Source organism: Ascaphus truei, chromosome 1, assembly GCF_040206685.1.
Source record: "Ascaphus truei isolate aAscTru1 chromosome 1, aAscTru1.hap1, whole genome shotgun sequence".
NCBI classification, from domain to species: domain Eukaryota; kingdom Metazoa; phylum Chordata; class Amphibia; order Anura; family Ascaphidae; genus Ascaphus; species Ascaphus truei.
Window position 1 is genome coordinate 266,121,618 of NC_134483.1, and position 26,543 is coordinate 266,148,160.

The following is a 26,543-nucleotide window of genomic DNA, read 5'->3' on the forward strand; positions in this document are numbered from 1 at the left end:
ATTAGTTATTATTAGGAGTGCTGGTGTTTTGCTTATTTTGTTGCGATCGTATGGGCACTACGCAAGTTGCAGCCGTATCTATACGGTCGCCCGTTCCGCGTGATCACAGATCACAACTCCCTAAGTTGGTTACAACAGGTGTCCGGGGAAAATGACAAGCTGCTGCTCTAGAGTCTTGCCTTGCAAGAATTTGACTTTACCATACAGCACAAGAAAGGCAGCGAGCATGGCAATGCGGATGGACTATCCCGCAATGGCAGTACAATTGAGCCTATAACCTCAAGAGTTGTCCGGCCTGTCAAAGCTCCAGACAAGGCGGTTGTAACAGTGCCTACACTTTGAGGTGGGGAGGTGTGACGGTGAGGGCGTACCCAGGCCAATAATAAAGGTATTATGCCAGGCTGGGTGCCCCTGAGCTACTGCTGCGGCATCTTTTATTCTTACTAATCACTGGCATGTATCTGGCATGTTCCTGGAATGCCACTCTGTTCACCCGGAGCATGCCGGGCTCCTTTTGCCTTCCCAGCCAGGCGCATTACACGGCTGACGCGCGGTTGATGTGTTAATTGATAATGGTTCAGGATTTACTAGGCTGCAATGCTTCTCGTGTCCACCAGATGGCATAAATTCCTGAATTGTAATGCAGTATATAAATGTATATATATATATATATATATATATATATATATATATATATATATATATATATATATATATATATATATATATATATATATATATATATATATATATATATATATACTGTATAACAACAACCCCTATAACCCCTAACATACACAAAAAGTACTGTATATGCACATCAATGATACTATAGGCCGGTGGGGGCGAGATGTGTTTGCAGCAGAGAGAGAACCGCTGCTCTCTCTGCGCAAACATCGGCACATTAAAAATGATTTAAAATACATTTTTATTCATAGTGTAGATGTGCAGGGGGTCTCCGGAGCTGAACCGCGTTGGTTTCAGGTCGGGAGACCCACTGCTCCCCGAGATACAGCCCCCTTTATGAGGTGCCGGTATCCCTCTGCATTTAAAGGTCCCGATCACGTGACCGCGACATGTAAACAAAGCAGAGAGATACCGGCACCCCCTAAAGTGGCCTGTATCTCGGGGAGCAGGGGGTCCCCGGACCTAAAACCACAGCGGTTCTGCTCCGGAGACCCTCTGCACATCTACAGTATGAATAAAAAACATATATAAATAAACACTCGTTCCTTACCTTAGCGGCTTTGTGCTATGGTAACGAAGCAGCATTTCTGTATTTTTAATAATATTGTACAGTGAGCAGGGGGTTCCCTGAGCCAGAAATTAATGCTCAGAGGACCCACTGCTCCTGCACAATATTATTAAAAATACAGAAATGCTGCTTCATTACCATAGCGTATAGCCGCTAAGGCAATGAAGGTGTTAACCCACCGTGCCCGCTTTATTGTGGGTAGAGGGGGTGGGTGAAGGGGGTATTTGGCCCTTGGTGTGAGTTTAGGACTTGCGGGGGGTTGCGGGTGCACTTAACCCCTTCACGACCGTAACAGTTAATACCGCTACGGTCATGAAGGGGTTACGCCCTCCCGCTACCCCCCGCAAGCCCTAAACAACCACCATTGGGGCTAATACCCCCTTCACTCACTCCCGCTACCCACAATAAAAAAAAACTCACACACAGCAGCCGCCAAAAAATAAATAAATAAATAAATGACTATAAATAAATACATTTAAAATACATTTTTATTTATAGTGTAGATGTGCAGGGGGTCTCCGGAGCGGAACCGCGTTGGTTTCAGGTCGGGGGACCCCCTGCTCCCCCAGATACAGCCCCCTTTATGAGGTGCCGGTATCCCTCTGCGTTTAAAGGGCCCGATCACGTGACCGCGGCCCGTAAACCAAGCAGAGGGATACCGGCATCCCTTAAAGGGGCCTGTATCTCGGGGAGCAGGGGGTCCCCGGACTTAAAACAAAAATGTTTCTGCTCCGGAGACCCTCTGCACATGTACAGTATAAATAAAACACACACATCAATAAAGAATCATTCTTTACCTTAGCGGCTATGTGCTATGGTAATGAAGCAGCATTTCTGTATTTTAATAATATTGTACAGTGAGCAGGGGGTTCCCTGAGCCAGAAATTAATGCTCAGGGAACCCCCTGCTCCTGCACAATTTTATTAAAAATACAGAAATGCTGCTTCATTACCATAGCATATAGCCGCTAAGGCAATGAAGGGTTAAGGCATAATAAACAATAAATACATTACATACATATTTTTAATGTGTGTTTTAAACCTCCCTGCCTCCACTGTAATCTATGTAAAAACCCCAGCCCCTATTGTGTGTTTTAAACTTCCCTACCTTCACTGTAATCTATGTAAAAACCCCTCCCCCTATTGTGTGTGAAGCTTCCCTGCCTTCACTGTAATCTATGTAAAAAACCCTCCCCCTATTGTGTGTGAAGCTTCCCTGCCTTCACTGTAATCTATCTAAGACCCCCTCCCCCTATTGTGTGTGATACTTCCCTGCTTTGACTAATCTGTGTAAGCCCCCCTCCCCCTATTGTGTCAGTTAAATCTGCCTGGCCTGTGTTTTCTGTGAGTGCAGTGTACTGTATGTAAATGTGGGGAGGGGGATCCCGTGTAAATAACCACACCCACACCCACTACCCACTACCCACCTGCACATGGCCCCTCCGCTGCTGCAAAAAAGAGACAAAAATTAAAACATACAAAGTAATGTCCCCTAACCCCTTAATCACCATAGCGGTTATTAACCGCTACAGTCATTAAGGGGTTAACCCACCCTCACCCAACACTCGTGATGCCTACATACCATCCCACACTAACCCCCCCCCCCCCCCCGTGAGGCCTAACCACCCAGTACCCACAAGGGAGGCCTACCCACATACCGTTGGGGAAACAGCCCCCCCACCCCCAGTACACACAATAAAAACAGTACAGTGACCCACAATAAACAGCATTATATTTATTAAATACTTTACCCACCCCCTGTGCCCCCCCATAAATACAAGATTTATCCTTTTACATACAGGGTTCATAACGCAGCCCCACGCGAGTCCCCGGTGGGCTGGCGGGGCACCTGGACAGACCTACAGTTTACCAGCAGCCCTTTTTACACAGGTTCTGGAGGCCTGCTGGTGGATCCCGCCAGCACCATGGCCCCCAGGTGGTCTCCTTGGGTCACCGTGGGCCACAATTGGGTCCCCACGGTAGGCCCGCGGATGTCTGGGAGCCCTGGGTCAGACCCACAGGTGTCTGCGGGGCCTCGGGTGGTTCATTCGGGGGTCTGGGGAACTCACGGGTGCTCACTACGGGTCCGCGGTGCCCCCACAGAAGTGGGACCACACATCATCATCCCCGCACCTACGGGTCGGCGGTGCCCCCACAGAAGTGGGACCACACATCGTCATCCCCGCAGACTATGGGTCGGCGGTGCCCCCACAGAAGTGGGACCACACATCGTCATCCCCGCATGTGTCACCCGTGGAACCACCAGCCTGATACCCTTGGGATACCCGAGGATACCCGCAGGTGGTCTCCAGAGGTCCCACGCAGAACCACGGAACCAACCCTGAATGTAAAAAAAATAAACCTGGCCTATACATTCAATACATACACCCTCCCCCCCAACACCTACAGTACAATAATGTGCAAAATAACTATTATCCAGATATGGATAATAGATTAATTGCCCATTATTAAAAACATTATCTAGCATATTCAAATAAATAAAGTACTACTGACCTCATCAATACGAAGTGTCCGTAGCCAGCAACATCCTTGTCTTGCCCACAACATACATTGCAAATACAAAGCCAATACATTGCAAGTACATTCAGATATCAATTAACCCCTTAAACACCTTATCAGATAATAACCGCAAAGGTGATTAAGGGGTTAAGCCACACAGGCCCGATACCCACCCTTCACCCATGAATTTGTACAGTGGCTTCATCATGCAAATATATATATATATATATATATATATATATATATATACACAGTATATATACACACGATGAACCAATATACAAATAAATGTAGAAGGGTTATCAAAAGCATACTGTCCTACAACCAAACACTTCTCCATACAGACACTACATTAAAATCAATTTCCTTTCATAATCCTAACTGATATCACAATCTATATCATCACAAACCAATGCAACACCTCACATTCCAATATAAATGATGCATAAAATCTATGCACCATATACATTCTGCAAATGAATCAACCAAGCACACAAAAATCAAAAGCCAATACATTGCAAGTACATTCAGATATCAATTAACCCCTTAAACACCTTATCAGATAATAACCGCAAAGGTGATTAAGGGGTTAAGCCACACAGGCCCGATACCCACCCTTCACCCATGAATTTGTACAGTGGCTTCATCATGCAACTATATATATACAGATATATATATACAGATATATATATATATATATATATATAGATATATATATATCTGTATAGTTATACGTTACCGTTCCAAGGATTGGTAAACAAGAGACAGCACTCAATGTTGAAAATCAAAGTGTATTAGTGAAAGCAAAAATACATCCAGAAACCCAACGTTTCGGTCCTACAGAATGGGACCTTCCCCCTGAGGAAGGTCCATTCTGTAGGACCGAAACGTTGGGTTTCTGGATGTATTTTTGCTTTCACTAATACACTTTGATTTTCAACATTGAGTGCTGTCTCTTGTTTACCAATCCTTGGAACGGTAACGTATAACTACATTCTCTATATGGGACGTGCACCTGTGGCTTACCAGCACCTATTGGAGTGCCAACTGCCTTATCTGACTATCTCTCTGTATATATACACTATATATATATAGTTGCATGATGAAGCCACTGTACAAATTCATGGGTGAAGGGTGGGTATCGGGCCTGTGTGGCTTAACCCCTTAATCACCTTTGCGGTTATTATCTGATAAGGTGTTTAAGGGGTTAATTGATATCTGAATGTACTTCCAATGTACAGTACAGGCAACTCTTATTCGAAAAAAAAACCAGTGGCAATTCCCCAAAAAACCCAGGAAACACCCAGGTACATTCTGAATACATGCCTTAAACTTTCCTTAAACTAGCCCCAGCATTTCTGCATATGATTAATGGCCTATCAGATTAACAGCGGGGGTCCCTGGCAGTCCCATTCAAACTGAATTGGAATGCCAGGGATCCCTGCTGTGTTAATCCTATGGGTCGTTAGTCAATGCAGAAATGCCTTAAACGTGCCTCAAACTAGCCCAGAACATACCCAGCACATACCCAGAATGTAACCCGGCTAGTTTACGGCAAATGTTAGAATAAACGTTGCCTCTACTGTATTGGCTTTTGATTTTTGTTTACTTGGTTGATTCATTTGCAGAATGTATATGGTGCATAGATTATATATATATATATATATATATATATATATATATATATATATATATATATATATATATATATATATATACACAGTATATATACACACGATGAACCAATATACAAATATATACAAATAAATGTAGAAGGGTTATCAAAAGCATACTGTCCTACAACCAAACACTTCTCCATACAGACACTACATTAAAATCAATTTCCTTTCATAATCCTAACTGATCTCACAATCTATATCATCACAAACCAATGAAACACCTCTCATTCCAATATAAATGATGCATAAAATCTATGCACCATATACATTCTGCAAATGAATCAACCAAGTAAACAAAAATCAATTAGCAATCATTATTTACATCCCTAACAATTCACACTCCATCCCGAACAATGAAACAATTAACTAATTCACGCCTGGAGCAGAACAATTTAGCCTGTGAAAAAATATAAGTACCAACCAAAATACAACCTTTAAAACCAAGGCTATTGCTGACCTCCCTCAAACACACAATACAATACCAAGGAATTAATCTATCTAATTTTAAAATACTTTAAACACACAATAAAGCATAGCAGCATAGACAAATTAATTTAAAACACATCAAATCAAGCTTTTAAAACAATATAATTTCTTACCCTGTATGTATATATCTCTCTAGACATATATACATACATACATACAGTGGCAAGAAATGATATACCACAAAAAAAAAAAATACACATGTTAAAAAACCTTTTGAAAAAATTAACAAGTTAAATAAAATACATTTCTATAGTTTACTTACCATTACATGCCCCCACCGACTCCCGTTGCGCAGCTTACTCACGAACCAATCCACGATCAGGAACCCATAAAATAAAAAACCATAAAATAATAAACATTAAACTAAAAATCCAAATCAATCCACGGGTCTTCTATTTGTAATCCATCTTCATCTGTATTCTTCTTTCTTCTATCTCCTTCCAGCGGGGCAGGGCGGGGTCTTCTCCCCGTCTGCAGCCACGCCCTGGTCTCCTTTCTTGCCCGGAGGTCCTTCCTCCGCGGCGTCTGGCTTCAAAATGAGACGACATAGGCTTTTAAAGGCCTATGACGTCACATTTTTCGTCATGGTTCCCACGGTCCTGATTGGGCCGTGAAAACCATGTGTTTTAGCCGACAAAAAAAAAATGATGACGTCACTTAAAGGCAATGACAGCACAGCCAATCAGAATGGCTTTGCTTCAATTGCCTTTAAGATGACGTCATGAAAAAACACATGGCCGCCCTCACATGGTATGGTAGCCAATCAGAGCGTGGGAACTCCATCCCTACTCTGATTGGCTCTAGTACCATGTGACAGAGGCTTGGGGGGAAAAAGGATGTGACGTCATTGAAAGCTTGTCACATGGTACTAGAGCCAATCAGAGTAGGGATGGAGTTCCCACGCTCTGATTGGCTACCATACCATGTGAGGGCGGCCATGTGTCTTTTCATGACGTCATCTTAAAGGCAATTGAAGCAAAGCTATTCTGATTGGCTGTGCTGTCATTGCCTTTAAGTGACGTCATCATTTTTTTTTTGTCAGCCAAAACACATGGTTTTCACGGCCCAATCAGGACCGTGGGAACCATGCCTTTAAAAGCATATGTCGTCTCATTTTGAAGCCAGACGCCGCGGAGGAAGGACCTCCAGGCAAGAAAGAAGACCAGGGCGTGGCCGCAGACGGGGAGAAGACCCCGCCCCGCCCCGCTGGAAGGAGATAGAAGAAAGAAGAATACAGATGAAGATGGATTACAAATAGAAGACCCGTGGATTGATTTGGATTTTTAGTTTAATGTTTATTATTTTATGGTTTTTTATTTTATGTGTTCCTGATCGTGGATTGGTTCATGAGTAAGCTGCGCAACGGGAGTCGGTGGGGGCAAGTAATGGTAAGTGAACTAAAGAAATGTATTTTATTTAACTTGTTAATTTTTTCAAAAGGTTTTTTAACATGTGTATTTTTTTTTGTGGTATATCATTTCTTGCCACTGTATGTATGTATGCATATATGTCTAGAGAGATATATACATACAGGGTAAGAAATGATGTTGTTTTAAAAGCTTGATAAGATGTGTTTTAAATTAATTTGTCTATGCTGCTATGCTTTATTGTGTGTTTAAAGTATTTTAAAATTAGATAGATGTATTCCTTGGTATTGTATTGTGTGTTTGAGGGAGGTCAGCGATAGCCTTGGTTTTAAAGGTTGTATTTTGGTAAGTACTTATATTTTTTCACAGGCTAAATTGTTCTGCTCCAGGCGTGAATTAGTTAATTGTTTCATTGTTCGGGATGGAGTGTGAATTGTTTAGGGATGTAAATAATGATTGCTAATTGATTTTTGTTTACTTGGTTGATTCATTTGCAGAATGTATATGGTGCATAGATTTTATGCATCATTTATATTGGAATGAGAGGTGTTTCATTGGTTTGTGATGATATAGATTGTGAGATCAGTTAGGATTAAGAAAGGAAATTGATTTTAATGTAGTGTCTGTATGGAGAAGTGTTTGGTTGTAGGACAGTATGCTTTTGATAACCCTTCTACATTTATTTGTATATTGGTTCATCGTGTGTATATATACTGTGTGTATATATATATATATATATATATATATATATATATATATATATATATATATATATATCTCTATATATATATAGATTTATATATATATATATATATATCTCTCTCTCTCTGTATATATATATACAGTATATATATATATATATAGTTGCATGATGAAGCCACTGTACAAATTCATGGGTGAAGGGTGGGTATCGGGCCTGTGTGGCTTAACCCCTTAATCACCTTTGCGGTTATTATCTGATACGGTGTTTAAGGGGTTAATTGATATCTGAATGTACTTGCAATGTATTGGCTTTGTATTTGCTATGTATGGTGTGGGCAAGACAAGGATGTTGCTGGCTACGGACACTTCGTATTGATGAGGTCAGTAGTACTTTATTTATTTAAATATGCTAGTTAATGTTTTTAATAATGGGCAATTAATCTATTATCCATATCTGGATAATAGTTATTTTGCACATTATTGTACTGTAGGTGTTGGGGGGGAGGGTGTATGTTTTGAATGTATAGGCCAGGTTTATTTTTTTTACATTCAGGGTTGGTTACATGGTTCTGCGTGGGACCTCTGGAGACCACCTGCGGGTATCCTCGGGTATCCCAAGGGTATCAGGCTGGTGGTTCCACAGGTGACACATGCGGGGATGACGATGTGTGGTCCCACTTCTGTGGGGGCACCGCCGACCCGTAGTCTGCGGGGGTGACGATGTGTGCGGGGATGACTTCTGTGGGGGCACCGCCGACCTGTAGGTGCGGGGATGATGATGTGTGGTCCCACTTCTGTGGGGGCACCGCGGACCCTTGGAGAGCACCCGTGAGTTCCCCAGACCCCCGAGGGAACCACCCGAGGCCCCGCAGACACCTGTGGGTCTGACCCGGGGCTCCCAGACATCCGCGGGCCTAACGTGGGGACCCAATTGTGGCCCACGGTGACCCAAGGAGACCACCTGGGGGCCATGGTGCTGGCGGGATCCACCAGCAGGCCTCCAGAACCTGTGTAAAAAGGGCTGCTGGTAAACTGTAGGTCTGTCCAGGTGCCCCGCCAGCCCACCGGGGACTCGCGTGGGGCTGCGTTATGAACCCTGTATGTAAAAGGATAAATCTTGTATTTATGGGGGGGCACAGGGGGTGGGTAATGTATTTAATAAATATAATGCTGTTTATTGTGGGTCACTGTACTGTTTCTATTGTGGGTACTGGGGGGGGGGTGTTTCCCCAACGGTATGTGGGTAGGCCTCCCTTGTGGGTACTGGGTAGTTAGGCCTCACGGGGGGGTTAGTGTGGGAGGGTATGTAGGCATCCCGAGTGGTGGGTGAGGGTGGGTTAACCCCTTAATGACTGTAGCGGTTAATAACCGCTATGGTGATTAAGGGGTTAGGGGACATTACTTTGTATGTTTTAATTTTTGTCTCTTTTTTGCAGCAGCGGAGGGGCCATGTGCAGGTGGGTAGTGGGTAGTGGTTGTGGGTGTGGTTATTTACACGGGATCCCCCTCCCCACATTTACATACAGTACACTGCACTCACAGAAAACACAGGCCAGACAAATTTAACTGACACAATAGGGGGAGGGGGGCTTACACAGATTAGTCAAAGCAGGGAAGCTTCACACACAATAGGGGGAGGGGGTTTTACATAGATTACAGTGAAGGCAGGGAAGCTTCACACGCAATAGGGGGAGGGTTTTTTACATAGATTACAGTGAAGGTAGGGAAGTATAAAACACACAATAGGGGCTGGGGTTTTTACATAGATTACAGTGAAGGCAGGGAGTTTAAAACACACATTAAAAATATGTATGTAATGTATTTATTGTTTATTCTGCCTTAACCCTTCATTGCCTTAGCGGCTATACGCTATGGTAATGAAGCAGCATTTCTGTATTTCTAATAAAATTGTGCAGGAGCAGGGGGTTCCCTGAGCATTAATTTCTGGCTCAGGGAACCCCCTGCTCACTGTACAATATTATTAAAATACAGAAATGCTGCTTCATTACCATAGCACATAGCCGCTAAGGTAAAGAACGATTCTTTATTGATGTGTGTGTTTTATTTATACTGTACATGTGCAGAGGGTCTCCGGAGCAGAAATGTTTTTGCTCCCCGAGATACAGGCCCCTTTAGGGGGTGCCGGTATCCCTCTGCTTGGTTTACAGGCCGCGGTCACGTGATCGGGGCCTGTAACGCAGAGGGATACCGGCACCTCATAAAGGGGGCTGTATCTCGGGGAGCAGGGGGTCCCCCGACCTGAAACCAACGCGGTTCAGCTCCGGAGACCCCCTGCACATCTACACTATAAATAAAAATGTATTTCAAATGTATTTATTTATAGTCATTTATTTATTTATTTATTTAGATTTATTTATTTATTTTTTGGCGGCTGCTGTGTGTGAGTTTTTTTTTATTGTGGGCAGCGGGAGTGGGTGAATGGGGTATTAGCCCCAACGGTGGTTGTTTAGGGCTTGCGGGGGGTTGCGGGAGGGATTAACCCCTTCATGACCGTAGCGGTATTAACTGCTACGGTCGTGAAGGGGTTAAGTGCACCCGCAACCCTCCCGCAAGTCCTAAACTCACACCAAGGGCCAAATACCCCCTTCACCCACCCCCGCTACCCACAATAAAGCGGGCACGGTGGGTTAACCCCTTCATTGCCTTAGCGGCTATACGCTATGGTAATGAAGCAGCATTTCTGTATTTTTAATAATATTGTGCAGGAGCAGGGGGTCCCCTGAGCATTAATTTCTGGCTCAGGGAACCCCCTGCTCACTGTACAATATTATTAAAAATACAGAAATGATGCTTCGTTACCATAGCACATAGCCGCTAAGGTAAGGAACGAGTGTTTATTTATATATGTTTTTTATTCATACTGTAGATGTGCAGAGGGTCTCCGGAGCAGAACCGCTGTGGTTTTAGGTCCGGGGACCCCCTGCTCCCCGAGATACAGGCCCCTTTAGGGGGTGCCGGTATCCCTCTGCTTGGGTTACATGTCGCGGTCACATGATCGGGACCTTAAACGCAGAGGGATACCGGCACCTCATAAAGGGGGCTGTATCTCGGGGAGCAGGGGGTCCCCCGACCTGAAACCAACGCGGTTCAGCTCCGGAGACCCCCTGCACATGTACACTATGAATAAAAATGTACAGTACTGTATGTTAGGGGTTATAGGGGACGGCTTTAAAGACAACAGCTCGCAAACGCCCCCATGCGTTTTTACACGGCATTGCAGTATTGCAGCCAGCGGGAATAAAATGCTTAAATCACAGCCGCGAATATAACGCTATATACCCCGGGAGAAAACGACACAAAACCGCACATCGCCGGGAACTTCTAAAATTCGCGGAGCTAGCCAAGTAAGAATAAAGTTGGTCGCCAGTGTATATTGGGGAATTGTAAAGTGCCAGCTCTGTAACCCAATGATGGCAGAAACAAAGCAATTGTACTAAAAATTTATGTGTGCTTCAGTGTATTTCCCACCCGGTAAAAGGTGGTCAGAGCAATGTATTTTCAAAGTTTAAAGTGTATAAATGCAGCAGTGTTTCTCCGGGGAAAGTATAAAGGAAAAATGGTTTTAAAGTCCGGCGCTTGGCAGCATTGAAAGTGGATTTTTGCTCACTTTGGCTAGGAAGCTCCTAGCGTGCTGAGATTTGCTGTGAGCGCCGTTCGGTTAAAACCATGAAAAGTTATATACAGGCATACCCCGCTTTAACATACGCAATGGGACAGGAGCATGTATGTAAAGTGAAAATGTACTTAAAGTGAAGCACCACCTTTTTACCACTTTACAATGCATGTACTGTACTGCAATCGTCATATACGTGCATAACTGATGTAAATAATGCATTTGTAACCAAAATAAATACAGTAGGCTTTATTGAAATAAAATCTTTAATGTCAGCTGATTTTTCTTATGTGCTGACAGATACAACATGGATGAATGGAAAATTATTTTAAAAATATGTAGGAAGGATGAAGGAGAGGGCATATCTTCTACTGTAAAGTATTTTTACTGAAAGGGCATGAAGTTGAGGTGCATTTATTTGACTGACTGATATATTTTTGGGACTTATTTTTTGTGATTTTGGTGAAAACAGTACAGTACAATACTGTACAGTACAGTGTTTTACAATGCTGTGCTTCCTTAGGCCGTGCGTATAGTGCCTGCGACCGGCGACTTCACCCATCCCCGCTAGCGAAAGTTATATTTCGCTTTGCGGTGGCATCGCAGACTCCAGGACATTTGATTTGTTCAGGGGCTGTCACATGAGGTGACAGCCCTTGAAAATCAAATATTCCCGGCTCCCAAAGTCCGCTCCGTCGCATTGGCGCTCTCGCGCTTACTATAAGCGCACGCGGCGGCAATGTGCTTGTTTTTGGGCGGCATCGCCGGCACTATACGCACGGCCTTACTCAGGTCCTTGATCACCTTGGCTTACACGCACGCACTCCCTCTGTCACACAATCTCTCACGCACGCACTCTCACTCAGTCACACAATCTCTCACGCACTCTCACTCAGTCACACAATCTCTCACGCACTCTCACTCAGTCACACAATCTCTCACGCGCTCTCACTCAGTCACACAATCTCTCACGCGCTCTCACTCAGTCACACAATCTCTCACGCGCTCTCACTCAGTCACACAATCTCTCACGCACTCTCACTCAGTCACACAATCTCTCACACACTCTCACTCAGTCACACACTCTCACGCACTCTCACTCAGTCACACAATCTCTCACACACTCTCACTCAGTCACGCACGCACACGCACTCAGTCGCACATGCACTCAGTCACGCACGCACTCAGTCATGCACGCATGTGCACTCAAAATCACACACAGACACACTCAGACACACACTCAGACGCACACTCAGACAGACACACACACACTCAGACAGACACACTCAGACACACACACTCAGACACACACACACACACACTCAGCCAGACACACACACTCAGCCAGACACACACACACACACACACACTCAGACAGACACACAGACACACACACTCAGACACACACACAAGCACAGAATGCAGTAGAAGAGCACATCCTCCTCCCCCATAGCCTGTAACTCACATGCAAAGTTCCGTTCTACTGCAGCAGCAGCAGCAGGCTAGAGCGTGCTCTGAGGAGGGAGAAGGGAAGCAGAGGGAGAAAAGCCAGGAGCTGCAGTGCGGGCGGAATCACTGCTATAGCTGCTGATTGATGGCGCGCCCGTTCTCCCCGTTCCCCCTGCCATCTGGCCCCATTCCCCCTTACCCCTTACCTGCACTCCCGCTCAGTTAAGGACCACAATAAAGGCGGTTGCTGTATTGGAGGTGCGCACGCATGCACGCCGGCCCCTGGTGTCCATACTCGCGAAGCATGGGTACGTACACAGGGGTATGGTGCAACTAAAAATAAATGTACGTACTTGCGAGTGTACGTAAAGCGGGTGTACGTAAAACGGGGTATGCCTGTAGCGCAATTTTTATACAGTCATATAAAAATTGATGAATGAAAATCCTGCTATTTTAATTGTACCAATATGTTAGGCACATAGGGATTTTTATTTGAAACGCCAGAGACAGAGGAACCAGATTAATCTAAGATTCACCATGTAACAAGATTAACATCGTAACAAGCTTCAAGAGTTCGGAAGAACTAAGGTTCCTAGATCAAATACTCCAGTGGCAGAATGAAGGAAGCAGCACCGGCGGAGTAACAGTGGTTGCGAGCGGCGCCACTGACCAAAGACTGTTTCCAGCACTGTTTGCGAGCAACTCCCGCTCGTGGGAAATTGCTCTTAAAGACATTTGTTTCCAAGATTTCGTTTTGGGAAGAAGTTTTTTTTTAGTTTGCCCCCGTCCCAGTAAGTGTATTTCAAGTGTAATTGTGTAACATAGTGTGTATGTCATTTGTGGAAATAAATTACAATTTATTTTATCTTTTCGCATTGCTCAATCAAAGGATCCGGGTATAAATGTGTTAAAAGTGCTGGTCTCCCGTGAAAGTGATGTAACCCTGGTTTGAACATGTAGTGAATAGATATACATACCTACTAGTACCCAGCAGAGGGTACCCTAAGTATATTCAGACACTGCCTGTCGTAATCAGGGGGATCTCTGGGGTGTAAACCCATACCGAGGCTGTAACAGGAGAGTTATCCCTGTTCAGGAAATGTGCCTCTAATCCAGCAGTGTGGTGGTTAACTGCTGGTAGTCAATTAACCAACACCACCTGGCCGATTAGGTTTCTTAGAAAAGCCTGCCCTTGAAACAGGAAGGGAGATTGTTCCTGAGTCTCACAAGTTGTGGGACTGACCATAGGGACAGATGTCTTGAGCCTGCCAGAAGAAACAGCACGCTGCCTGCAAGACACAGGGGAAAGAACCTCTAAACATGAATGCTGACACAGCCTGAGGAAAAAGGCAGCAACCTAGGAACAGAGAATAATTTCCCTCCAACTACAAGAAACAGATAAGACTTTCCTTTATAAGATTTTTGGTATATCTGCACATATCAAGATATATGTTTGGGGCTGGGAGACATGCTTATCTAAAGGGAGTTGTGGACTGCATAGGTTTCACTAGAAATACTCCCAAGTGGAATAGAACTTTGTTTGACCCTTTATTTGCATATGTTTGGAGGATTTTCTTATGTTAAAGAAACAGGTGCAATAAAAGCCTTATTTAATTTCACCTTAAAAAAGTCTCTATTGCATTACTCTGTGCACGTCCTCCTACAGAGGCATATACATGTGTGATGATACAGTATGTATACATACATTTTGTGGCAATTATTACCACACAAATTCAAGGGTTTCTCGTGTTTAGGGGTCACACATTTAGTCAGTTTTTAATTTTTCTACTATGAAGGCCCACTGAGAGCATATTTGAATCTCTAGAGCGACACAGGTCCACCACTTCATGAGTGCAGTTTAGGGGCTTTTTGATCCCATCCTGGGGATCTACCTTGTCATGAATGATGGACTTGAAATGTATTTTACATATTTGTATAATAAAATTAAATACACATATTTACATCTTTTTCCATTGAACATTACAGTAAATTACCTGTTCATTTCTGAGTTCAAGTAGTACAGCATGTGTATAGCCCAAAGTATTGGTCCACTATATGTCACAAATACAGTAAGAAAGATGGCTGGTATCTCAACATAGTTGTCCAAGCCAACAAAACCAGCAGAAATGTCCACAGTAGTAATGGTATTTGAATTGCCCTAAAAAAAAGAAAGAAGTAACATTTAAAAATGTTTTATACATAAGCCTTTGTGTGTTATATATACATACATACATATACAAACACACAGTAGAGTCTCGTTTAACCGACACTCTGTTTCATCTGACATGCCCCCCCCCCCCCTTCCTTATCACTTACCAGGCTTACCGGCAGCACAGCGGCCTAGGAGTTAGACAGCTGGCGGCAGTAGAACACCATGTCAGCCGAGGGAAGAAGTTGAAACAGGTGGCGGTGGCTTGGAGGCAAGAGAAGACATGCGATCTGGACAGGAGAAGAGCAGCACAGGAGACAGCAGGGAAGGAACGCGCTGTAACACGGGAGCTTGACTAGCATCTGACCTCTGGTGCCAGCACTGTAAGTCAGATGCCGCCTGCTGTCTCCTGTGCTGCTCTGCTCCTGCCCCGATCGCATGTCTTGTCCTGCCGCGGGCAATCCACCGCCACCCGCTGTTTCAACTTCTTCCCTCGGCTATTCTTGATATAGATATTATATATAAGAAGCGCATTTAATTAATTTTTTTGTGATGAAATGTTCCCTGCTGTACATTTTTGCTCAGAATATATATGATGATATAATGTGCGGTGAGGAGATATTGGATTTATATTGTTGTATTTCATGGATATTTAACACTCCAATATTATCCTGTATGACCTTTTTATGGATGCAGGAAATTATTCTTGCACCAAATAATTGTTGTTGGTTAGAGTCTAATGACTCATTGGAAATGTATTGGTTAAGGTCCAATTCAATGACCAGCAATTTTTAATATTATTAAAGTTATTTGATTGGTATTGCTAGTATATTAAATTATTCTTAATGCATAATTTTTTTTGAAATAATACTATTTTTGTGGGTTGTCATTTAGTATATCATATTTTTGCTTAGTGTTAGGTTTGTAATGTACTGTCATATCATTTTATGGTTTTATGATCATTAGATTGTGATGTAATTAGGTAGCTGATTGATAGCACTTTATCCGGTTTTGGTCCCCATTGGCTGAGACATTATCCAGCACAGGTATTTAAGTAATACCAGGGGATCACATGACTAAACCCCTGAAGAAGTGTCAATCCGACACGAAATGCGTTGCGGTGAGCTCAGACGCAGTAACGTGACGCCTGTGACGACGGACACCCGGAAGCTGCAGTCCAAGTACACCACGGGGATTCCGACAGGATTTGAGTTCTAGCCCATCTTGAGTTCTAACACCATCTTTAGCTGGACTCTTTCTCTCAAAGATCTGTGGACTTTCTGATCGTGGGGTTCTACTAGATGGAGCCCGACTCTCTGTGGGTTCACGAACATCAGGATCAATTCAGATCAATTCGATTCATCTCTTTTTATGTAAAAGTTATGTGTTCCACATTCTCGACATATAAAATATTATTGTGTACTAATTTAGGTTTTTCATAGTTACATAGTAGATGAGGTTGAAAAAAGACGTACGTCCATCAAGTTCAACCTATGTTTAGACAACAGATACTTTATCCTATATCTATACTTACTTATTGATCCAGAGGAAGGCAAACAAAAAAACCCCATTAAGGGGAAAAATTAAGTCCTTACTGACTACAAGAATTGGCAATCGGATTAATCCCTGGATCAACATCCTTCCCATGTATACTTATTTGGTATATCCCTGTATACCTTACCCATCTAAAAAGATGTCCTTTTTTTAACAAATCTATTGTATCTGTCATCACAGTCTCCATGGGTAATGAATTCCACTTTTTAACTGCCCATACTGTAAAGAACCCTTTCCTTTGTTGCTGGTGAAATTTCCTTTCCTCCAACCTTAAGGGATGGACCGAGTCCTTTGTACTGCCCGTGGGATGAATAGTTCTTTTGAAAGCTCCTTGTATTGTCCCTGAATATATTTGTATATAGTTATCATATCCCCTCTTAGACGCCTCTTTTTTAATGTAAATAAATCTAATTTAACTAGTCTCTCCTCATAAGTTAGATTGTCCATCCCCTTTATTCATTTGGTGGCTCTTCTCTACACTCTCTCTAGTTCCATAATGTCTTTTCTTAGGATTGGTGCCCAAAATTGTACTCCATATTCAAGGTGTGGTCTTACTAGTGCTTTGTAAAGAGGCATAATTATGTTTACTTCCCTTCCATCCATTGCCCGTTTGATGCAAGATACTGTAAGCTCTTGTTTGCCTTTGCAGCTACTGCATGACATTGGACACTATTGCTAAGCCTGCTGTCTACAAGCACTCCTAAATCCTTCTCCATCAAGGATTCCCCCAATATATCTCCATTTAATTTGTAAGTCGCCTTTTTATTCTTGCATCCCAAATGCATAACCTGACATTTATCTGTATTAAACCTCATCTGCCATTTACCTGCCCATGTTTCCAGTCTCTCCAAGTACTTCTGAAGAGAAATTACATCCTGCTCTGATTCTATTACCTTACACAATTTAGTATCATCAGCAAAGATGGAGACTTTGCTCTCGATCCCAACCTCAAGGTCATTAATAAACAAGTTAAAAAGCAGGGGTCCCAGTTCCGATCCCTGAGGTACTCCACTCACGACTTTAGCCCAACCTGAAAAAGTTCCTTTTGTGACAACCCTCTGTTGTCTGTTCTTTAACCAGTTTTCAATCCAGGTGCATATATAATTACTGAGTCCAATTTTCTTTATTTTGTACACCAACCTCTTGTGTGAAACCGTATCAAAAGCCTTTGCAAAATCTAAGTAGACCACATCAACTGCATTACCCTGGTCTAAATTCCTACTTACCTCCTCAAAGAAACAAATAAGGTTAGTTTGGCAAGATCTATCCTTCATAAATCCATGCTGACTATTACTAATAATTTTGTTTTCCATTAGGTATTCCTGAATATTATCCTGTATTAAACTTTCAAGTAGTTTCCCTATTGAAGTCAGGCTTACAGGTCTGTAATTTCCCGGTTGTGATCTACTGTAGTTCCCTTTTTAAATATAGGCACTACATCTGCTTTACGCCAATCTTGTGGTACTGAGCCTGTGGAAATGTAGTACTTGAATATTAAATATAATGGTTTTGCTATTACTGAGCTTAACTCCTTGAGAACTTTTGGATGTATGCCATCGGGCCAGGTGCCTTATTTACTTTAATTTTTTCAAGTCGCTAATGAACTTCTTCCTCAGTTAACCAATTGTTCATTAATATGGAGGTTGTGGCTTCCTTCTGCGGCACTACTATTGAACTTGATTCTTCCCTGGTAAACACAGAGGCAAAGAATTTGTTTAATACCTCAGCTTTTTCCTTATCTCCAATAATCTGCCTACCCATCTCCCACTGAAAGGGTCCTATATTTTCTTTAATCATTTTTTTGTTAAGGTACTTAAAGAACTTTTTAGGGTTGACCTTACTTTCTATTGCAACCCTTTTTTCATTATCCATTTTTGCTAATTTGATTGCCCTTTTGCAATTTTTGTTACATTCCGTATAAACTGATGTGTGCTTTTCTAACAATGTTTTAAAGACTGCCCATTTATCTTCTACATTTTTCCCTGCAAAAACATCATCTAATTGTATTACTACTAGATTAGACCTCAGTTTATTAAAATCTGCCTTTCTAAAGTTTAAGGTCTTTGTTGAACCCAAGTAATCTGTTTTTTGATCATTTGTTTCATATGAGACCATGCTATGATCACTGTTACCCAAATGTTCCAGGACTTGAATATTTGTTATTACTTCTACATTGTTTGATATGACCAAATCCAGAACTGCCCCTCTCCTGGTTGGTTCTTCAATAATTAGGGTCATATAATTGTCTTTAAGCACCCCAAAAACCTGTTTCCTTTTGTTGTAACGCTAATCTCATTGCCCCAGTCTATGTCTGGATAATTAAAATCCCCCATTATGCAAACATGACCCAGTTTTGATGTCTTCTCCATTTCAAAAGTATTTTAGCTTCCTCAATCTCACAGATATTTGGTGGTTTATAGCATATTCCCACAAACATTTTCTTTATACTTTTACCTCCACTGCTAATTTCTATCCACAAAGTCTCTACATTTTCATCATTCCCTTCATAGACATCATCCCTTATAATAGGTTTTAGATCCGGTTTAACATATAAACATACTCCACCTCCCCTTCTATTTGTTCGATCCTTCCGAAAAAGAGAATAACCCTCTAAATTAACTGTTCTGTCATGAGTTTCATCCCACCATGTTTCAGTAATGCCTATGATATCATACTGCTCCCTTGCAGCTATTAATTCAAGCTCCCCCATTTTATCTGTCAGGGTTCTTGCATTAGCAAGCATGCATTTAAGTTTTTTTCCCAGCAGTTTTCTAGTATTATCTGTATTTACTATGGGTGTCTCACTGCTGGTCAAACTTGCACTTGCCCCCATTCTACCTCCATACCACCTCATCTCATCTATTCCATTTAGTTCATTATCTCTTTCATTCCCCTCCCCCCTCCATTCTAGTTTAAAATCTCCTCCAACCTTTTTAGCATTCTCCCCCTAGCACAGAAGATCCCTCTTCATTGAGGTGCAATCCGTCCCTAGAATATAGATGGCACCTCTCAGAAAAGGAGTCCCAGTGCTCTAAAAACCCAAACCCCTCCTTCCTGCACCACTTTCTAAGCCATGCATTAACCTCCCTGATCTCTGACTGTCTCCCTGTGGTAGCGCATGGCACTGGTAGTATTTCAGAAAATACTACCTTGGAGGTCCTTGCCTTAAGCTTTTGGCCTAGATCCCTGTAATATTTTTTTAGGACCCTCCATCTTTCTCTAACTTTGTCATTGGTGCCAACGTGTACCAAGACCGCCGGGTCAATCCCAGCACTCCCCCAAACAATCTGTCTACACGATCCGCCATGTGCAGAACCCTAGCACCCGGGAGACAACAAACTGTTCGGTTCATGCGGTCCCGGCAACAGATTGCCCTATCTACCTTCCTAATAATGGCGTCCCCTGCCACCACAATCTTTCTTTGTATCTGAGCATCCTGAGTCCCCACTGTGCTGGAGGAACTATTCCCCTGGATGCTAAAGGAATTAGTCTCCCCCAGCCTTGCCATTTCTGCCCCAACATTCCCAATATCTTCACTCAACATGGCAAATCTATTGGGATGTGTCAGCTCAGAAACAACCTGCCTCTCCCTATTGCCCCTGCTTCCCCTTCTAACTGTCACCCAGCTACCTACCTGCTCCTCACTAACAGCAACCAAGCTACCTACCTGCTCCTCACTAACAGCGCCACCATCTGCACCACTAGTCAAAGCAAGGGCCTGCTCAGTGAGCTCTAATTCCCTTTCAAGATCGCCAATGTCCCTCAATATTGCAAGTTGCCTCTTCAGATCAGCAATCTCTGATTCTAAAGAAACCACCCGCTCACACCTCTCACAGCGGTATGCTCCTTGGAACAGCTGCTCCAAGTGCACATACATGTGGCAAGATGTGCATTGAGCGGCATTTTCAATCCTGCTCATTCTAGCAACTATGAAGTTTATAAATACTAACAGTAAACTGTACTTCAATATACTATACCTTGTTTAACCGCTTCTTTGTTCAAACTGCACACACTTTTAACAACCAGCACTTCAAATCAACCACACAGATTAGTCAGTACACGCAAGCTCAGGATTCGTTAGAAGCCTCTGTTTAAATAGGGACACCCACCAGATGTGTTAGGTTATCAATTAACTAACCCCACCCACGGCAGGTTTCGGTTTCCTTTCCTGCGTATGGGGGGGGGGAACAAATACTTTCCGTATTATCCGACATTATTGTTTATCTGACACGGTATTGGTCCCGTTTAGGTCGGATAACCAGAACTCGTGTATATGCATATACATACATACACACATCACTATATTTAAAACCCTTGAAAGAGAGTTTGTTACACACTGTTTCAAGATGATACTGAAATGTGTATATATACTGTACCTCCGACTAATTAATTTGTTTCTGGAACATAACTATGATCCAAATGCAATTTAATAATTGAGAGATAGCAGGAGAATGTGTTTGTTTCCAGACAACAACAATGCCATACTGTATCTATTTGCAAAAGGGCTTGATTAATCAGATTGGGTCTAATTATGTACATTTTATGCATGCCCTGGCTAAGAATTAAGGGGTCTCTTGCGATTCCTTCACTGGTAAATAACTTAATCAGATAGATCTCTATCCAAATTTTATCAATTTTCAGGCTTGACAATTTCTCACAGAAAAACAACCGTGTACAAGCTCCAAGAGTTTAGGTCAGTAATGCCTTAGATAGCAAATGATAAATGATGTAAGTTCAAAGGAGTTGACACTGGAACATGTGGGTTGAAGGGCTGTATAATGGCAGTATGATTGCAGAATGATGGGGGTAACAAGGAGGGCTAAACACAGTGGGGACAATACGTTTGTGAAATTGACTCACTCGGTCTCCCAAGCCCCGGCTATGCCCGGTGTGGAGTACACTTTAATCACGATAGGAACACCGCCATGCTTCCCTTCCTTCCAGCTGCAGCCCTGACGCTACCAGAAGCGCCTCCCTTCGACATCCGGTGGTGAACGCTGGTCCTCTCACGTGACCACAGGAAAAGGTAAGGATCAATTGTCCATCCGCTCCGTGGAAAAAATGGTAGGTACTCACCAGCAAAGAGATTAAAAACTTCTTTATTAAACTACATAAAAAACAGAAAAACAGGCAGCACAAACTACTCTCCCACATGTTTCACGCCTACTATGGCGCTTTCTCAAGGAGTAACGAGATAGGGGAGGTCCTGGGTATTTAACACACTCCCCGTCATACAAGACAGCTGTTTTAAATAATTAATTAATCTTGTCTTGCAGGAAGAAAAGAAAGGCGAGGAAGAAAAAGGAAAGGAGAAAGAGAAAACTTCCATTCAAAAGAAAAAAAAGCAAAAAAAACTTAACTCTTAGAAAAAAGAAAAATAAAGTGAATAAAAATATGATATGCTTGACAATATTTGAGTCCAATAATATATACAAAATGGCAACTTGAATGAGTAACAGAACTCATCCAATTAATTAAATGTGACAGAGAACAAAGCACATCACATTAAACATGAGCTAATGTGCCATTGGTATATAATTAATAGAAAAACACGATCATAAATCCTGGATTGGTGTAGATAAATCAAAATGAACAATCAAAACTAAAAAGCATTCAAAAACAATTTAACCATAACAAAAAGAAATTGCATAATAAATTGCATAATGGATAGAAAAAACAGACAAAAACATCAAAAAATGGCAAAACTGATGATATAACTATAGCTGGAATCTATAAAGGACACTTTGAATAGGGGGTAGAGACAATGAATTAAAAGGGGGAAAGCACTGAATGGGTTAAATTAGGTAATTTAAATGATAACTAATACTTAACTCTCAATAGTCACAGTAGAATTAGATGAATTCTAAAAATATCAAATAACCATAATAATATACAACTATGATTAAATTTGATTAACTTAATGTATATAATATGAAATAATGAAAAAATCAATATAACGTTTACAGAATTCATAAAATACCTATAAAAAACTTTTTAAATCCCAATCAATGTTTAACCCATGGGGTACTAAAGTACTAAGTTTGAATATCCAAAATGCGTCACGTCTGTGAAGCAGATTAGTTCTATCTCCCCCCCCTAAAGTGTGGCTTGACAGATTCCAGTGCAACACATTTAAAGTTAGTCAGACTCCCTTTCTGGCAAATATCAAAATGTTTTTTATACTGGATGTAACTGATTCTTTTTGATGATCAATCTCATATGCTCAAGTATGCGTTGCTTCAACGGTCTTGTGGTTAAACCCACATACCGTTTGTTACAACCACACACGAGCATATAGATAACATGATCCGTATTGCAGGTTATACATGACAAAATGTTAAACACCCTAGTACTATCAGACCCTGAAAAAGTTTTGGTCTTAATAAGATATCTACACATTTTGCAATGATAACAGGGATAGCAACCAATGAGGTTTGGGAAAAATCCCTTACTTGATTTTAAAGTCAATTTAGGCACACTCAGTGAAAGTAAATGACCCATTGTTACAGATCTTTGAAAAACTATACTTGGATCATGGGTCGCCATATCCTTAAGAAAAGGGTCAGTGGCCAGGATATACCAATTTTTTTGGATGATCTTTTTAATATCGTAAGCCTGGTTGCTAAACCTTGTGATAAAGAAAGGTGGCAGTTGGTTGTTCTCTTTAGTTCGTTGTAAATTTTTATTACGTTTACTCTTAGAAATGGTACCTCTTGGTTGGATCAGGTTGTCTCTGGGTTCTGATTTTGCACTTTGATAGGCCTCTTGAAGAATAATGGGATCATACCCTCTAGCCTCAAATCTCTCGATCATCTCCAACGATCTAATTTCAAAATCCTTAATGTTAGAACAGTTCCTGCGAATGCGTAAAAATTGGCCCCGAGGTATACCTTTAAATAGATTTTTATCATGGGAGCGAGTAGCATGTAGTAATGTGTTGCGAGCATTGGTTTTTTTGTATATGTCAGTGTGGACTCTCATATCTAAATCAACATATAAGCAGAGATCAAGGTAAGAAATGTGATGGTGATGGTGCTGAGAAGTTAAAGAAAGATTGAATGGGTTAGTGTTGAGGTGAAGAATAAAGGCATGCAGTTGAGTGATAGTGCCCTGCCAAACTAAAATAAGGTCATCTATAAACCGGTGATAAGAAACTATAAGATGGCTGTAGGGGTTCCCATCTCCAAACATGTGGCTCTGTTATATACAGGTTGGCATAGGAGGGGCAAAGGTAAGAAATGTGATGGTGCTGAGAAGTGAAAGAAAGATTGAATGGGTTAGTGTTAAGGTGAAGAATAAAGGCATGCAGTTGAGTGATTTATTTATTTATTTATAAAATATTTTACCAGGAAGTAATACATTGAGAGTTACCTCTCGTTTTCAAGTATGTCCTGGGATAGTGCCCTGCCAAACTAAAATAAGGTCATTTATAAACTGGTGATAAGAAACTATAAGATGTCTGTAGGGGTTCCCATCTCCAAACACGTGGCACTGTTCTCACCAACCGTAATAGACAACCTACTACTAATCTTACCCATGACCAACGTAAAGCAATAAAAAGCATTCAAAATAATACTGCTATTATAATTTAAAAAGCAGATAAGAGAGATGCAGTGCTGGTTGTTGATTATGATTATTGTATCAATGAGGCTTTACGTCAGTTGAGTGACCATGATTCTTATGTATTGTTAAAATCAAATCCCACTCTTGCCTTTTCACAAGAACTCAATGAGCTCTTGCATTTAGGCAAAATATTACAAGTATTGTCAGTTAATGAATTTGAGTTCCTAAAATGTAAACATCCTGTTGTCCCAATCTTTCATCACCTACCCAAAATACATAAGTCTCTCATTGCCCCTCCAGGAAGACCCATTGTTTCAAGCATTGGGTCTCTTGATGAAAATCTATCGATTTATGTTGATCATTATCTACAGCCTCTGGTCTCATCTCTCCCCTCTTATCTTTTGGATACATCCCATGTACTTTCTATCTTTTCAGAGTTCACTTGGGCACCTCATTACTAGTGGGTCACACTGGATGTGACATCGCTTAATACCAGTATTTCACACACACATGGTCTTAATTCTGCACGATTCTTTTTAGAGACTTATTCTGAACTTTCACCGGCACATATCACCTTTTTACTTGATAGCATCTCTTATTTACTCACACACAACTATTTCATGTTTGCGGGTAGTTTCTATCTCCAAACACGTGGCACAGCAATGGGAACATGCTTTGCCCCTCCTATGCCAACGTGTTTGGAGATGGGAACCCCTACAGCCATCTTATACTGTAGTTTCTTATCACCGGTTTATAGATGACCTTATTTTAGTTTGGCAGGGCACTATCACTCAACTGCATGCCTTTATTCTTCACCTCAACACTAACCCATTCAATCTTTCTTTAACTTCTCAGCACCATCACCATCACATTTCTTACCTTGATCTCTGCTTATATGTTGATTTAGATATGAGAGTCCACACTGACATATACAAAAAAAACAATGCTCGCAACACATTACTACATGCTACTCGCTCCCATGATAAAAATCTATTTAAAGGTATACCTCGTGGCCAATTTTTACGCATCCGCAGGAACTGTTCTAACATTAAGGATTTTGAAATTAGATCGTTGGAGATGATCGAGAGATTTGAGGCTAGAGGGTATGATCCCATTATTCTTCAAGAGGCCTATCAAAGTGCAAAATCAGAACCCAGAGACAACCTGATCCAACCAAGAGGTACCATTTCTAAGAGTAAACGTAATAAAAATTTACAACGAACTAAAGAGAACAACCAACTGCCACCTTTCTTTATCACAAGGTTTAGCAACCAGGCTTACGATATTAAAAAGATTATCCAAACAAATTGGTATATCCTGGCCACTGACCCTTTTCTTAAGGATATGGCGACCCATGATCCAAGTATAGTTTTTCAAAGATCTGTAACAATGGGTCATTTACTTTCACTGAGTGTGCCTAAATTGACTTTAAAATCAAGTAAGGGATTTTTCCCAAACCTCATTGGTTGCTATCCCTGTTATCATTGCAAAATGTGTAGATATCTTATTAAGACCAAAACTTTTTCAGGGTCTGATAGTACTAGGGTGTTTAACATTTTGTCATGTATAACCTGCAATACGGATCATGTTATCTATATGCTCGTGTGTGGTTGTAACAAACGGTATGTGGGTTTAACCACAAGACCGTTGAAGCAACGCATACTTGAGCATATGAGATTGATCATCAAAAAGGATCAGTTACATCCAGTATAAAAAACATTTTGATATTTGCCAGAAAGGGAGTCTGACTAACTTTAAATGTGTTGCACTGGAATCTGTCAAGCCACACTTTAGGGGGGGGAGATAGAACTAATCTGCTTCACAGACGTGACGCATTTTGGATATTCAAACTTAGTACTTTAGTACCCCATGGGTTAAACATTGATTGGGATTTAAAAAGTTTTTTATAGGTATTTTATGAATTCTGTAAACGTTATATTGATTTTTTCATTATTTCATATTATATACATTAAGTTAATCAAATTTAATCATAGTTGTATATTATTATGGTTATTTGATATTTTTAGAATTCATCTAATTCTACTGTGACTATTGAGAGTTAAGTATTAGTTATCATTTAAATTACCTAATTTAACCCATTCAGTGCTTTCCCCCTTTTAATTCATTGTCTCTACCCCCTATTCAAAGTGTCCTTTATAGATTCCAGCTATAGTTATATCATCAGT

The 26,543-nt window shown here is 41.5% G+C and overlaps 1 protein-coding gene across 13 annotated transcripts in view; it reads right to left on the bottom strand.

Moving 5' to 3' along the window:
- The window catches only part of PIGG (phosphatidylinositol glycan anchor biosynthesis class G (EMM blood group)), a 435,347-nt gene that overhangs the window by 34,124 nt on the left and 374,680 nt on the right, over positions 1-26,543 (bottom strand). For 11 of the 13 annotated variants that reach the window (XM_075603704.1, XM_075603687.1, XM_075603714.1 and 8 more), the window contains one exon: positions 15,086-15,249. In XM_075603704.1, coding sequence (XP_075459819.1) covers positions 15,086-15,249 — 164 coding nt within the window. Of the gene's footprint in view, positions 1-14,068; positions 14,381-15,085; positions 15,250-26,543 lie in introns of those variants that run through there. The other 2 variants (XM_075603678.1, XM_075603731.1) reach the window with 2 other exon arrangements.